The 16600-nt window shown below is 41.3% G+C and overlaps 1 protein-coding gene across 6 annotated transcripts in view; it reads right to left on the bottom strand.

Moving 5' to 3' along the window:
• KIAA1328 (KIAA1328 ortholog) overlaps positions 1–16600 on the bottom strand; it is a 296694-nt gene that overhangs the window by 44721 nt on the left and 235373 nt on the right. The window contains exon 11 of one of the 6 annotated variants that reach the window (XM_077816625.1): positions 7728–7974. The exons of the other annotated variants lie outside the window; for them this stretch is intronic. Within the exon in view, the coding sequence (XP_077672751.1) occupies positions 7854–7974 (121 nt within the window). The 3' untranslated portion in view covers positions 7728–7853. Of the gene's footprint in view, positions 1–7727; positions 7975–16600 lie in introns of those variants that run through there. 6 annotated transcript variants of the gene reach the window in all.

Raw genomic sequence — 16600 nt, 5'->3', positions numbered from 1 at the left:
TTCTCTAGTGTTACACCCTTCAAATATTTGAATATTATGTCCCCCCCGTCATCCTAAGTCATCACTTATCCAAGCTAGACATATTTTAATCTTTTCTCATAAATCAATCCCTCAAGCCTCGTGATAATTTTTTATTGCTCTTCTCTGAGCTTCCTCTAATTCGTCAATATCTTTCTGGTAGCATGGCACCCAGAACTCAATACAATGTTCCCAAGGTATGGTCAAACCAGAGCTGTTAGGAGGACAATCTGCTCTGTGCTATATGATGAAATGTCTTTGCAGCCCAAAATTGCACTGGCTCTTTTTGTAGCCATCACCTCACTCTGCAAAACCCTGTCTAATTTGTATCTATTGATACATCTAAGCAGAATACATCATTGTATGCCATAAAACCTGACACACAACTCCAACAGACACACTAGTTCACATTCAGTGTGGTCACTGGCAATAACAATCCCATCAGAGACAACAGTTCTTTGCAGGATCAGGCATGGAGTAGGGAGGGAAGAAATAGACTTTTATAATAGTGTCATGCCCTTGGCTAACCGAACTGGCCATGCTTGGCACATTTATCACGCTGAAGGCTTTGCCCCATCAATAGGAGTGTTGAAGAGACCTTGATCCTGAAACTGGCTGAGTGGTGTTGGTATGTTCCTGGCCCACTGCAGACAGAACAGTATCAGTGCAATAAAGGAGAAAGGGCTCAACAGAGCGTTCCAAAGACCTCTGCCCTGGGTCCGGGCTGATTAGTCAGTCTCATTTTTCTTGGTGCTCAGCACTGGTTCCCCTAAGGAAGCATCCAATTGGCTGTCATTACTGAAAGTGTTTGCTACCACTTCCCCAGGTGTAACAAACGACCCATTGTCATTTTCACTTAACCAGGAAAGAGCACTGCATCTCCTCCCTATCGCCCTTCATGTCCTCCCTCCCCTTTCTCTGTTTTTCTACTTCCTTGCTCCTATGACTCAACTCCTCCCATCTCCTGCTCACCCCAGCCCTCATTCTAAAACATAAAAACAAACCAGACAAAAAACAGTGGGACTTACATGGAGTTTGGCAACCATCTCAGTGATCGTTCTGCTTGAGTTGTCCTGCTTGAGTTGTCCCCATATGCTTTCTCTTGTCTATTTAGACTGAACGTTCTGCATGGTACGAACTGTGTGTGTTTGTACAGTGCCTAGCACAATGGGACCCTAATCTTGATGGTAATATAAACATTTAATAATACTACTTTGTACTTCATAGAGTACTTAGCAAGTTGTCTGAAGAGCAGTAAACACCACCCCAGCAAGTTGTTTTCATACTGGGCTTCACCATTCACTGTTCCAAATGAGACTAAGCTACCATTGTCTTTTCTACATCTCATCTATTCCTTCATCCCCTCTTTATCTTTCTCATTTTCCATTCCTTGCCACCCTTACAGACTCATTCTCACCAATCTTTTGCTTTTACAACCTTATCCCCAACCAGTCATTTCCCCATGTCAATCTCTATCTCACTAAGCCATTAAGAAATAAATGTTTAGAAAAAATAAGAACGGAGCAGACAGACCAGGTGCAGAAGCACCAATGTTCACTCATGATCTTACACACGTAACCCTTCTCCATCCCCCGTCCTTTCCTTTGTTTTTGGCTTCTCTTTTCATGGTCCCTCTCTCTCTTTTGAGTACCAATCTTTTTGGGGGCAGGGGTGGCCTTTTACTTCGCTGAAGAGTGCCTACAACTTTAAGGATGCTAAATAAAAAAACCTCAGCATCGCATTTTAAAAGATTTCATACAGGTTACAAAGTGTTAGCTAACATTTTCCAAATGTGCTTGCTTAATGGCACCTACATAAGAACAGCCCGATTTTCAGAGGTGCTGGGCACATGCAGTCCCATTGACTTTAATCATCATTTACATGGATTAACACACTGCCTTTCTTCACAAGTTCAGTCCAAATTCTTAGCCAGCCACAGAAATAATAAATCAGCTTTTTTGCTTCAACAGGTACAGTCATCAGAAGATCTGTGCAGTCTTAGGTCATTTAGTCACTGAACTGTGAGCCTTCACTGAATGTCTAACCATTGTGGGCAAGAAATGTTATTAGCTGGGCAAGATTTAAGACCTCATTATACAGAGATACAAGATCTGGATGCAGATCTTGAATAGACATAGGGCGACATCCTGCCACACTGAAGTCAATGGGAGCTTTGACATTGACTTCAGTGGAGCCAGGATTCTCCCTATTATGTCTTAATTTTCTGCGTTAGGGTGCATAAGTATTGCAGCCTTTCTACCTTTTTATACCAGCACAATTGAAAATGAAGTGTCATCTGAAAGTTTCTCCCCCCGCCCCATGAAATATTTTATATATAGTCTAATGGAACACCTAAACTAACACAAACTGCGACCGGTGCTTTACACTACTCTTCCTCTTGCTGAACAGTTTAATTTCTTCTGCTGTGACTTGAGAGTGTTTTATAGTGGAATCAGGCAGTCAAATCCTTCTGTTCCCTTAATTATCTCTGCCCTGTCAGCTACATCACTAAAAAACAAGTTACGATTACACAATTCAGATACCCATAAACACTAGGCTGCGATAATATAATGTCCTGTGTTACTGGCTTTGTGGAAAGAGCTGTTTCAGGGAGGTTTAAAAAGATTTAAATAAGCCCAGCACTTTTAAATGTCTGGAAATCTAAAGATATCTTAACTATTCTTCAATATCTTAATCATTCTGTGGAATCATGATCTGGTATAATGGCCACTTTAAGTGAAAGGTTTGCTGCTCTGCGCAGTTGCTACTTCCTATTAATTGTGAATTAAAGCATAATTTAGCATGGCTGCATGCCAGCATGACAAGTAAAATTTGCAGACACTAACTCCAGTTGAACAGGGGAAAAGGCACTTAAAGATGCCTTTAAGTAACAGAAAGTCACTCAGCAAGCTGTACTTTAAAACTAATAGCCGAGCTTCAAGTTGACAAACTGACATGGATTAAGAACAGAACTGATGAAACAAAAAGGAAAAGTGCTTGCCTTCTAAATCTTACAGGGCAGAAGTGATGCTTGGTTATTGTTCTATTAGCATGCACTTTGGAGAGTTCGGGGCAGGTCTGGATACACATTCATTCCATTTTATGCTGCACAGTACTGAAAACACATTCGGCATAAATAATTCATAAATGCTTTGTCTGAAACTTAAGAGTCCAAAATGCCACATGGTTTTCAACTTTATTGCTGTTTTGTCTTTAGAACAGAAATAGACAACAGATGGATGAACTAGGTAACCCTGATAAGAACCCATCACTTAGAATTACACACTGGAAGTAAGAGTGAACATCTTCTAGCTTCAGATCCATGGAACAGCGCAGCCTTGGAGATAGTCACACACATGCTTATGTTAGCAGTCAGCTGTCATGGAACAGTGCAAGAAAGGGCAGGGGAGTGGGAAGAGTGCTCCCTTGGATGCTGGAAAGACCTCGATATAAAATAAAAGTATGTACTCAGAAAACGAATGCTTTGGTATTTTCAATTAATGGGCTGGGTACACCTCAGATGGAATTTGGGGCAGGAGAGGAGACTCACAAACAAAAGACATGGTGAGAAACCAACCAGATTTAAACAATGCATTAGAAGTTTTGAGGAATTACTGTATGGAGTGTAGTAGTAAGCAAAGAGTATTAAGAACGTACTGCTTTTTGATAAACCCATTTCCTGATCACACAGTACATCACATGTGTCATTCACCCCGGCATTGCTCCTTATTTTTCACCAGCGTCACTTCATCATTGTTACTGTTGTTATGCTAGTATGAAACTGGAGCAATGCAGGGGCCTTATTCTCCACGTGTGTCTATAGTGTATTATCTGTACTAGATGGCCCAATCCTGCATGGAGCAGAGTGCCTTCAACTTCCACTGAAGTGACGGTGTTCTGCACTTTGCTGGATAGGGCCCTTAGATTGTATGTTCCTTATGATGCTACATCTCACTGATGATGGATCTGATGTGTGCTTCAGGCTCAATCACACTTCTTAAAAATTATTAATTTACCCAGGAAAACTCAGCTCAAACAGCAGCTGCTTTTCAGTGAGATCCCATCCCTCACTCTTCTACTCACCTTCCAGTGGGCTGAGAGGGGCACAAGGACTTCCATGTGACTTACCAAAAGAAACCATTTGTGTTTAATTGGCTGGATTGGAACAGAGAATTTTCTTCCTTTCCAGCTCTTTACTTGATCTTAGTGCCTCCAGCAGTTTTCCCTTAGAGCAAGTGTCTGAACTAAACTAATGCCCACTGGAGACCACATGGCCTGGAGCTGTGGCAGTGAACAGAGAACCCCTAGAGGAACAGCATTCTGTTACATAAGTTCTGACAAACTCTCAGATGTGTACCCTATTATACAGGACTATGGACTAAAGGCAGTCCCATTCCTCTCCATTTGGGCTGCAGAGGTATAATTATAGCCATAGAAATCAACCAGGTACCACCAGCACAGTGTAAGTCAGCGTGTTAGAAAGGAGTCAAAGGGGGACACAACAGAGCTAGCGAGGAGTCACATGGTGAGCATAAGAACTCACGATAGGGCAAAACAGACCAGCAGACTTGACATGGCATTATAAGGCACCCTTAGAACAAGCCAGCAGTAAAGCCTGGAGTGTAGGGTACTTGCGCCAGGCTCCCCTGGGCTGTAGGCATTACATTCTAACAACCTATTTCAAAAACTGTACACAGGTGGTAGGTGTCACACTGAGATAAAATACCTGCTTTTTGCAGCTGAACAGATGGGTATGGAAGAGAAGTTTTAGTCTGTTAATTCCCAGCAATAACTAGTAAAGGCGTTCTTGGGCTCCTTGGGATTACTTTTCTAAAACCATACACCTGTCGATACCCTGCACTTCTGTCACGCACTACCTGGTATCATGGATACGCTACAAAAAAATCAAGTAAGGATCTGAGTGGCTCAAGAGACATTAAGCTGCTCACTTCCAGGTTGCTTATTTGAATCCAACCCAGGCTGGAAGTGACCAAAAGCTGCTCCCAGCTACTGTGTGATGGGTTATTAAAATGAAATGGCAAGGCTCAGTTGAAGTGTTCTCACCACAAAAACCACCACAACTGACAACCTTATTGGTAGCAACAGCAGAGGCCAAAGACTGAATGAATAATTAATGGATGTTCTTCTAGCACCAATGCCCACTTAATTTTATACAGAAAACTCAAAGGAAACAGATCTTTTAACTTACAAAAAAACCTCAAAAACCAATACAAAATGAATGCGACCCAGGGACTTACCCTTCTATGCAACAACATGAAAAGAGTGCACGCAAGACAGTGAAGTCTGCAGGGCGTGAAATTAAAAATTTCACACAGATACAATGAAGTAATGATACAATGTTACAACCTTGGCACAAAAATCTTCTGGTTTGAGGAAAGTCAGTGTTGTGTGATGTTACGGTTTGTGCCCCAGTAGAAATGGCTTGCTGTTGAAAAGTCCATATAACAAAACATAAAGAGGTGAAGCAAGGGAATGTTTGGACAGTTAAAAGGGGGGGCTATATGTTCTACCCATTTAGGCATTTCTGAGGTACCCATCACTGTCATATCTAATTGCCATGTTATACTGAAGAAATGGCATACTACTCTCTCACATCTGGAAATCTAGGAGGTAAGATACGATTGGGGAACAAGTAAAAGGAGATTTGTTCCTAAGGGTCTTGAGGTTTGGGGTCTCTCTCATCAGACCAGTCTGCTATTTTGACTCTGAATCCTTCAAGTCTACCAAAAATGGTGCGGGAGTGTAGTCTTCAAGTTCCAAGTGTATGCATGAGAATAAGGATACACCCAACAATTACAAAGCATCAAGCAAGAATTGGGATGCAAGGCACTTGGGGTGATGCTCAGCAATCCTTGCAGGAACTGCTTCACCAGCCACAGGTCAGAAAGGAAAGGAATGCTGGAATACTGAGTACATCCTGGTTTCCTTAACTGAGACAGTGCCCCCTGTTGGAACAAACTGCTCAGTACCTTAAGCTCCCAGGGAGTTCCCAATAGATCCATGTGCAGACACATGGGTTCAAGAGTTGGTCTGGTGCAACACTGAATTATCAGTCAATGTGCACAGTGTAGAAAGCATTTTACTTCCAAGAGTGAGAAAAATGTTTCCAAAGTCACAAATTGTAAAGCTGCTCATCAGTTATGTTTCAGAGATATCTGATAGATTGACAGACACACAAACACCCTACAAAATGCATTCATGGCTCTGAATTGTAAGGAATAAAATTGGAATTCAGCACTACTACTCAGCTGAAAGCAGTATCTCTTGATCACAGGCACAGGAAGTTACAAACACAAGTACTACTAGCAATGTGAGTTGTGTGCAGAACTCACCCTTCTGGAAATTTACCTGAAAAAGTCAGTCCAACGGTGCAAAGGTCATTTCTGACATGGCATGTTTCACTCTACTGATCCGAGACGGAACACATGGGGAAATGTACAGAAGAATGTGACTTACTTTTGCCTTTTACACACTTAATAAAATCTTCAAGTCTTCAGCTTATTACATTTTTAAAAATTTGACTCATTTCATTCCAGTAATTTCATTAGATTACAGTTCTACATCTTTATTAAAAAATCATCAAAATTGAAATGTTTCAGTAAACCCAATTTTGGTTTTAAGTAGTAAAAGTGGATTCAATGCAGATTAAGCAAAAATGAAAGTTAAAAGTATAATAGTATTAGAGTCTTTGAGAACCTTTTCTGAAAGATTCCCTAAACACACAGGAAATATTACAGGTGACTTTGGAATTCTGCTTGTAAATTTATTGATTTTACAAAAAAAAAAGTAAACTATTCAAGACATATACATTTTAGGAGGCTGCTCTCACTAACTATTTTAGACATGTTTACATTAATATAAAGTCCTCTAAAATTTATGAATAGTAAGAGCCACTGGAGAAAGAACAACATAAGATAGTGTGCTAGTTAAAAAACACAAAGGTACTCCGTGTCAGGCAGAAACTAAACAATCACAATTAGTAAATTGCTTTATTTTCTTTTATATTTGTGCTTCCAAGTCATCACATTGTTTCCAGAGCAGTCAAAGTAAAAACAATAGTTTTTACTTTTTCTTTGTGACCTTCAGTAAAAATGTACCAACTGATCAGAATCATAAAATACATCTGAATTATTATTACATAAACCTCAGAACTGACAAGGATAGAGAAGCGTGTATGTTACACTCAGTAATCTAAGTTCCTGAAATAATGAGATAAACCAGTGTCTGCGATTAAATGTGGAATGTGTGATATCGGGGGGAGGAGGGGATATTTTGTTTTGCTTAAGAAGCTCAACTGAATACTGATGAGATAACTTGAGAACCCCAGTCACAGTGTGTGACAAAAACAAATTTACCCAAGAGTGTATGTTTTTGAATAGGACCATCTGATTTAGGAAGAGAAACAGAATCAGTCACATCCTGAGGTGGAAATTGATGGATTCAGCTTAAACAACGAACAACCACAAGTTGACATAACAAATCTCCTTGCCACAGCTGGAGGTGGGGCTAACGGGGACTATGTTCTCATCTATTCCTAAAGTTCCCTTCAAATTTGTACCAAGCATTGGAAGACATGTTGTAAGATTCAATCCTCAAGAAACACTGGAAGCATCTAAAACAAAGATTTAACTACCTTAAACAGTTCTCCAGATTTTCAACATGCTATGCCATGCAACATTGTCATGAATAATAGCGGATGTCTGAGTGTGCAGAGATGTATTCTTAGTATCTATTTCATTATCTTTTTCTTGAAGAGTTGGAGCCTGATTCTCTTGTCATTTGGCCCTAGTGTAACTTCATTTTCTTCAGTGACGTTATTCCTGATATACATCATCATCAGCATATGGAGCTTTAGATTTTGATTTTTTCACATCAGATACTTCTATCCCAAGAACATTAAGAGATGAATGCATATTTCCCAAAATATTCTCCGTCCTATTAAGAACCATAGACAAAGACTGAGGATACACTAAGTAAAGGAAGTAAAACCAGACTGAGAAACAAAACCAAAACAAATAAATAAACAAAAAGACAGTTTCCCCCCCGCCCCCACAAAACCCACCCCTTTGTTTTAAAGTTAGGAGGATGGAAAATTTCTCCTGATTTAGACACTATTATATTTCCTACAATCTCTGTTATTCTCTGGAAATTCTTCATTGGGGAGGATTTTGTGCTCATGGTTAGCCATCAACACCTGGCCTGGATTATTCAAGTAACTAAAATCACCTACTTTTATTCATTCATTGCTTCAAGGCATCTCTAGTTGCCCAGCCAAGTATAAAAGAAAAAGACCTAATATAATATATGACTACCTATGAAAAAGGAAAGCTTAATGCTTTTTCTTACTTGCTGAGGAAACAGGAATATCCCCCTCATAAGAGCAATCAAATGACAAGGGGCTAATGTGGCCAAATAGAAGCACATGCTAAACTCATCCTTACAAAACCAAACAAAACAAATGCCTACCCCAGAAAAATCTCCACTACAGTAGAACCTCAGAGTTATGAACACCAGAGTTACGAACAGACCAGTCAATCACATGCCTCATTTGGAACCAGAAGTACGCAATCAGGCAGCAGCAGAGACAAAAATAAATAAAAGCAAGTACAGTACAGTACTGCGTTAAACATACTATTAAAAAAATAAATAAAGGGAAAACTGCATTTTTCTTCTGTATAGTAAAAATTTCAAAGCTGTATTAAGTCAGTGTTCACAGTTGTAAACTTTTGAAAGAACAATCAAAGTTTTGTTCGGAGTTACGAACAACCTCCATTCCTGAAGGGTTCGTAACTCTTTGAGGTTCTCCTGTATGTAATTCCACCTGTTATTAAAGCATAGTTTTGCCCTAGTCTTGATGTCACAACTGGGTGGGGAGGGATAGAGGGAACCACAATGGGCAGCACCTCTGCGTGCTCCCTGCATCAGCAAACATCAGCATAATTCTAAAATCAGACTTCAAATTTCCTCTGCGGCTTTGTGGGTCCCAGCTAACGAGAACACCTGGTGGTAGAGAAGGGCCCAGTGGCCATCTTAAGCATTGGAAACATTGCCTTCACCTTAAACTCTGTTGTTCCCACCCATCGATGATGTCACTCTTGGGAGGGGCTTGCCACAGCAGGGGCAACTCTCACCTCTCTCTTAGACCTCCTTTGTTAACATCATCAAGTATGTTTTGGTAGCCCTGGACATAATCAGTATCAGGCCCTCTTGTGATAGGTGCTGTACACACATCCCATCTCTTCACCAAAGAGCTCACTCTCTAAGAATCCACTAGAACGCAATGATTCATAACAGGAAAAATTACTTATGCTTCTTTTACATCAGTCCTGTGGTCATGCTGCATTTAGACTAGCCCTGCCTTCATACTTACCAATTCATAATTAAAATATGATAAAGGAAGTCAAAATACAAATAGATGAGCTTAGTTGTGGTGCTGCTATTCAAAAGAGAGTGAAACTAAGTATCGCAATGTGTAATTTACTGTCTGGCTGATATGGGGTTTGGGGATTTCAAGACATAAGAACAGAGCAAAATGGTTCATCACTATGTCAGCAATCTCCCCTCCCCCTGAATTCCCTTGTGAAAGACATTGCTATCCATGACAAATTATTTTTATTACAAAGTTAGAGCACTTCTACTGTAAGGATGGCAGGAGCAGTGAGTCCACACCGGAATAGGCAGGGAACACACTCTCTTTTGGGCATCTCCTAACAGCTGCAGGTCCCAAGGGCCCTTGCTACCTAGCTAAATGGGGGAGGAAGAGTAGGATCTCTCAGGAGCACAGCTGGACCGTAGGGGCAGAATCTCCTCTCCCTGGTAGGAGCATCTTTCACAGACCTTTGAACATGAGTGATATTTAGCTTGAGCTCCTCCTGCACAATCTTTCACTGTTGGCCCTCTAAATGCAGGATGACAGAATGCAATTGAAAAAAGCATGAAGGATTCACCAAGAAATAATGAAGGAGTGGCCACAGTGCTAGGAGGAGAACCGGGAGAGGACATTGTCATCACAGCCGAAGAAGGATGAGGTGCAGTGAAGGAGGGTACGACTGACAATGCCAGAGGCACCAGAGAGGTCAAAGAGGAGGAGGATGGAGTAGCGGCCTTAAAATTTGTCCAAGTAGAGACTGCAAGAAACCTAGATGAGAGGAGTGATGTGGGTGAGGATCCAGAACTCCATTGGAGGAGAGGAACTTGAGCCAGGAAAGGCAGTGAAGGAAAGAAGAAAGATGGGACGGTACTAGAGAGGCAGCCGTTGCTTCGGAATGGGGTTTTTTGATGTTGGAGGAGAGCAGAGCATGGGGAGGAGCCAGAGGACAGGGAGTACTTCTCTTTGTTTCATTGTTCTAAGTCGCTAGCTGTTTGGTTACACACACAAATGGGAACTAGACTGAAACCACTAAACTGATTTTCACCTTTGACCTAACATGAGATTTGGAGTGAGTAGGAAAGGCCAGTGCAAGAAACATACAGTGCATAAGAATGGTGTCATCTTAAGAAGCAGACCAAAAGGGTTACGTCAGCTTTGTAATATGATTTGTACTCTACTTTCCTTTGCTTATTATTACTTTCAAACCATAATCAACTTATTGTCACACCACTGAGTGATGGAAACCTTGCCAGCTACTTCAAAAATTGACAAGGTTTCTGTTGCACGGAACAATCCCAAAAGACATTTCCACTCATTTTAATATAAAATCCTGTCAGATCCACACAGCTGAATAGGGGGAAAACGTTTAAGGAATATACAGCTGTAATAGTCCTCCCCCAGCTAGTCAAGTCTGGAATAAAAGACGATCAAAAAAACTTGAAGATCTAGTGCTAGATTAATGCAAATATCTGCCTGTTTGCCAGTGTACTTTTTGATTAAACTGGCATACATCAAGTACAATTAGAAAGGTTATTTATAACTAAGAAATACATAATTCTGCATTTTGATGAGGGTGACAATTACAGCTGACAGTTACTAATTAACATTAATCCTTTTGCACTGGGAGTCAGAATTTCCTGGTGGGATTTTTGTTGTCTGCAATGGACACAACAAAACTGCCATCGCCAAGCAGTTGTCAGTACAAGCAAGTGTTCTCTGTACTCATAACAAAAATAATAAAGTTTCCATTCATGTTTGAAATTAGATAACCTCAGGTATTTGTACAGAATACCATTTCACAATTAAGCCTGTGACTACAGCATTAAATATAATTACGCATGGCATTTTCATGGTTAAACCTAATTCCAGGGTCTCCCAAGAGTATGTTTCCTAGGATAATGGCTGTTTTCAGCCCCAGGTCACAAATCTCCCACTGTTTAACTTGTTTTCTTATTCCAATTTCAGGTTCTCATCTATGTTTATCTGGCCTGGGGAGTTTAAAGATTTTAACCACACTAATAAACACTGCAGATGTGGAGTGGTCTTTCCCCCGTCTCCAACATTTTCAGAAGCAGCATGGCGGTGCAAATACTGAAGATGCAGCTGATGATGCATATCAATTTGCTACAGCTGCATATCTAAGATGTGGCAAAAATCAGTTCATTTTTTCCCTTTACCTACTAAACCAGGAACATTTTGGTTTTGAAAACAAATCTGACTTTCCAATTCCAACCTTCCAAAATTGCTTGGTTCCTTTGCCTGATTTTTTAAAATTTACACCCCCATAGTGTCCCCAAACATAATTTTACACCATAAAAATTGTTGACCTAATCAGATGTTTCCATCTCTATGATTCGATAAAAGACAAAAACAGATTTTGTATGCATGCATTATCAAGAGGCAAATTATCAGCATTACAATCTCAGCCATTGCCTTTTCAAGCAAATACAACAGAAAATTCACTTATGGCCCTTTTTCCAACTGCTTTGAAACAGAAGTAGAGACCCGGTCCAAATCTAGTCTAGGTCAGAATCTGTGTTTCAACATAATGACAGGTTTCAGAGTAACAGCCGTGTTAGTCTGTATTCGCAAAAAGAAAAGGAGTACTTGTGGCACCTTAGAGACTAACCAATTTATTTGAGCATGAGCTTTCGTGAGCTACAGCTCACTTCATCAGATGCATACCGTGGAAACTGCAGCAGACTTTATATATACACAGAGAATATGAAACAATACCTCCTCCCACCCCACTGTCCTGCTGGTAATAGCTTATCTAAAGTAATCTTCAGGTTAGGCCATTTCCAGCACAAATCCAGGTTTTCTCACCCTCCACCCCCCCACACAAATTCACTCTCCTGCTGGTGATAGCCCATCCAAAGTGACAACTCTTTACACAATGTGCATGATAATGAAGTTAGGCCATTTCCTGCACAAATCCAGGTTCTCTCACTCCCTCACCCCCCTCCAAAAACCCACCCCCATACACACACACACTCACTCTCCTGCTGGTAATAGCTCATCCAAACTGACCACTCTCCAAGTTTAAATCCAAGTTAAACCAGAACATCTGGGGGGGGGGGAGGGTAGGATTTCCTCTTGTTTTTTCCTACCCCCTCCCCCCCAGATGTTCTGGTTTAACTTGGATTTAAACTTGGAGAGTCGTCAGTTTGGATGAGCTATTACCAGCAGGAGAGTGAGTTTGTGTGTGTATGGGGGTGGGTTTTTGGAGGGGGGTGAGGGAGTGAGAGAACCTGGATTTGTGCAGGAAATGGCCTAACTTCATTATCATGCACATTGTGTAAAGAGTTGTCACTTTGGATGGGCTATCACCAGCAGGAGAGTGAATTTGTGTGGGGGGGTGGAGGGTGAGAAAACCTGGATTTGTGCTGGAAATGGCCTAACCTGAAGATTACTTTAGATAAGCTATTACCAGCAGGACAGTGGGGTGGGAGGAGGTATTGTTTCATATTCTCTGTGTATATATAAAGTCTGCTGCAGTTTCCACAGTATGCATCTGATGAAGTGAGCTGTAGCTCACGAAAGCTCATGCTCAAATAAATTGGTTAGTCTCTAAGGTGCCACAAGTACTCCTTTTCTTTTTGTTTCAACATAGTTCATCCACTCCATAAAGCCCCTGAATAAAGAGAGTCAAGGTGCTTATCATTTGGGTCGACTGATTGGGTTGGAATCAATGTGGATACGAATAAATGAGGTGTCAGAAAAGGAGCTCTGCAAGATCTAAGTAAAGTAAACCATAATGTACTACTTACAAAGTGTTGTAATTTTCACATTTATTTTGTAAGCTTTAAATAGATGGGTTATTTCTACATACGGAGGTGCCCAACTAAAATCGAGATAAGTGATATTAATGTCCTATGGCCAGTATTATTGAACCTCGAAAGCAATAAACTATGAGTCGATAAATATTACATTTGCAACATAGTTAACATTCTTCTACTGTCTCTGGCACTTATTACACATTGTAACCACAAGTCTACAATACATTATTCATATTTGGGGTGTCACTGAGTGATGGATTGCTGTAAGAGAGGCTGTCCTTTAAATAAATCAACAAATAAAAATGCAAATGTTAACATTTTCAGCCACAACTTTTTCCATCTTGAATGGGGAATGAAAATTTAACATTATATCGACAGCCAGCAGAGAGAACAATTAACAGCCTACACTGTGAATACGAGAGATTAATTTGCCAGTGTCTGGTTTTATCACTCGCATAAGCAACTATATTGGACTTTTCGTGCTGTTAGCTCTCCTCGGGGAACAGAGAAAACTTGTTTCCTATCATGTTCACCACCTCATTCACTGCCCCTCTCCACACACCCTCTTAATTCCTTAAAATGGTTACAAGTTGGACATGGAGTGGCAGATGTTTTTTCTCCTTTTGAATCTTAAATTGTGTCTGATACCAAGAAAAAAAAGTTTCCTTTCCTTCAGAAGTTTTTGCTTCTACAAGATCTCTATAGAAGGAAGAACTTAGTACCGAATAACATTTTAAGAGCAGAAACACATTTAGGCATCCATGGCACTTGCATCTTAAAAGCAGCTACTGTATATGCAAAGTTAATGCTTTTTCACATCACTATTTCATTTATAAGTATTCAGTATAATGAATCGATTGTACAGCATGCCAATGTGCACTGTTAAATATACTCTGTGCATTACATTTGACATCAAATATTAATTTGCTGCAATGTCCCTGAATACTCATCTTCCTCATGTGAGATGTGTTAGGCAATTGGGTAAGTAATTCTGTTTTTATAATCCCCCCAAACACAAATTAACACAATGTAATCTGTTGGTAAAATTCCAAAAGGCCTTTGTAGTCTAACTGATAATAGTATAGATGGGGTGTTATTTAATGTACAGGTTGCAAGAACTTTTGGTCATTGAAATAAAAGTGATTTAAAAGGAACTCAACTTCAAAAACATTCAATTAGCATTAAAGGCCTGATTTAAAGCTGCAGCTAGAAAATGTAGGATTAATACTAAAACTCCAGGTTATCACCCAATCCCTTAAATTCATCTGACTGTACCTAAACTCAGCAGAAATAATTTTACTTAGTTGCCGTAAGAGAGAAAGAGACTGCATTTCAGCAGAGTTCTCCGATGCTGTTCAAAACCTCCTAGCTTCTTTTTGCGTCTGACTGGTTGGCACTGTCTTAGGACTTACCAAGTCAGACCCTGACACTGCATCTGCATGGGAGACACCCCTGAGCCTTCACAGTATCCCAAAGGCTTCAGTGGGGATCTGTGCAGATGAAGGAGTTTTCTGCACAGAGCCAGCTGCACAACTGGTGCTTCTGAAGAAAGTGTCTGACTTTATATTTTCACTTATAACCATTATAACCTATTTTGCAACAGGCCATTTGTTTTGCTGAGCTCAGAGGTCTGTTATATCAGAGATGAGGCCTAGTTACTGTAGAACCTTCTTGAATCCCTTCACTTAGGCCTTGTCTACACTAGTTTTGTCGACAGAAGTCGACGTGGAGAGCTCATAGTGCATCTTTCAAGCTGACCATGGCAGCTCCATGCAGAAAACACTCTGCCGCTTGGAGCACACCGGAGTTGTTGGATCTGCTGGCACTGTGGGAAGAGGAGGCTATGCAGTCCCAGTTCTGCTCCAGCCATAAGAACTTTGATACCTATAGTCAGATTTCTCGTGGCATGTTGTATAAAGGCTATGAACAGGACACACATCAGTGCCATGTCAAGATAAAGGAGCCCAGGTAGGTGTACCAGAAAGCAAGGGAGTCAAACCACTGCTCTGTGCTGCACCAAAGACCTGCCGCTTCTATGAGGAGCTTGACACCATCCTTAGTGGTGACCCCACCTCCACCACCGAGAGCCCCATGGATACTTCAACGGGGCTGGAGACAGTGGACTCAACCCTGAGAACGAAGTCATGGACGAGGAGGTCGAGTTGGAGGACAATGCAGACCACACGGCAGAGTCATCTGGTGGTACTGCGAGTCAGGACCTTTTTTTATTGCAAGACCACAAATGCCTGCAATACCATAGAGAAGTACCCCTTTCTATTAATGTACTCTGTTGCAGGATGGTCCAGGGCCAAAACTGGGACATATATGCAATCTATCACCCCGCCACAGTTAGGGAATCCCACTGCTGCAAAGCCATCCACTATTTCATGCACATTGCCAAGAGTCACAGTCCTTCGTAGGAGGATGCGATTAATGGCTCTGCACCCTTGCATTAATGCAGTCCCAGCAGTGGACTGCCTGACTTCAAACTGATTCATGACTGACCGGTAGCAGTCTGGAGTTGCTAGCTTCCACACAGCAATCGCCACGCGCTTCTCCACTGAGAAGGCAGCTCTCATTTTGGTGTCCAGTGCTGGGGAGAGCTCTGCACACAGTTCCAGCAAGGTGCCTTTCCTCATCCAAAAGTTCTGCAGCCACTGCTCCTCATCCCAAACCTGCAGAATGATGTGATCCCACCACTCAGTGCTTGTTTCCCAAGCCCAAAAGCAACAGTCCATAATGTGCAACTGCTCCGTGAGTGCCAAAAGAAATCTAGTGGTGTTTCTTCCCACGTCACACAGCATGTAAGGCACCTCTGATTCCATTTCAGATTGGGTGCTCATTATACACTGCATGACCAGCCACGATGCCTTCATAAGTGACCACAAAAGTAGAAAGCAATGCAGGATCCATCCTTTCAGACAGAGATGGTGGGTGCACAGTAAACAAGGGTAATAGAAAAATGTCGTGAAACACAGTCAGATGCCTGTAGAATGATGGAGGAGAGGAACGTGATCAGGAACAGTCAACATGGATTCACGAAGGGCAAGTCATGCATGACCGAACTGATTGCCTTCTAGGATGAGATAACTGTGGATATGGGGAAAGTGGTGGACATGATATATCTTGACTTTAGCAAAGCTTTTGATACGGTCCCCAGCAGTATTCTTGCCTGCAAATTAAAAAAGTATGGATTGGATGAATGGACTATAAGGCAGATAGAAACCTGGCTAGATCATTGGGCTCAGTGGGTAGTGATCAACGGCTCGATGTCTAGTTGGCAGCCGGTATCGAGCAGAGTGCCCCAAAGGTTGGTCCTGGGGCAGGTTTTGTTCAACATCTTCATTAATGATCTGGATGATGGGATGGATTGCATCCTCAGCAAGTTTGTGGATGACACTAAGCTGGGGGG

Source organism: Eretmochelys imbricata, chromosome 5 (assembly GCF_965152235.1).
Source record: "Eretmochelys imbricata isolate rEreImb1 chromosome 5, rEreImb1.hap1, whole genome shotgun sequence".
In the NCBI taxonomy this organism is placed as follows: domain Eukaryota; kingdom Metazoa; phylum Chordata; order Testudines; family Cheloniidae; genus Eretmochelys; species Eretmochelys imbricata.
Note: the sequence above shows the minus strand (reverse complement) of the source record. Positions and strands in the feature narration are given on the sequence as shown.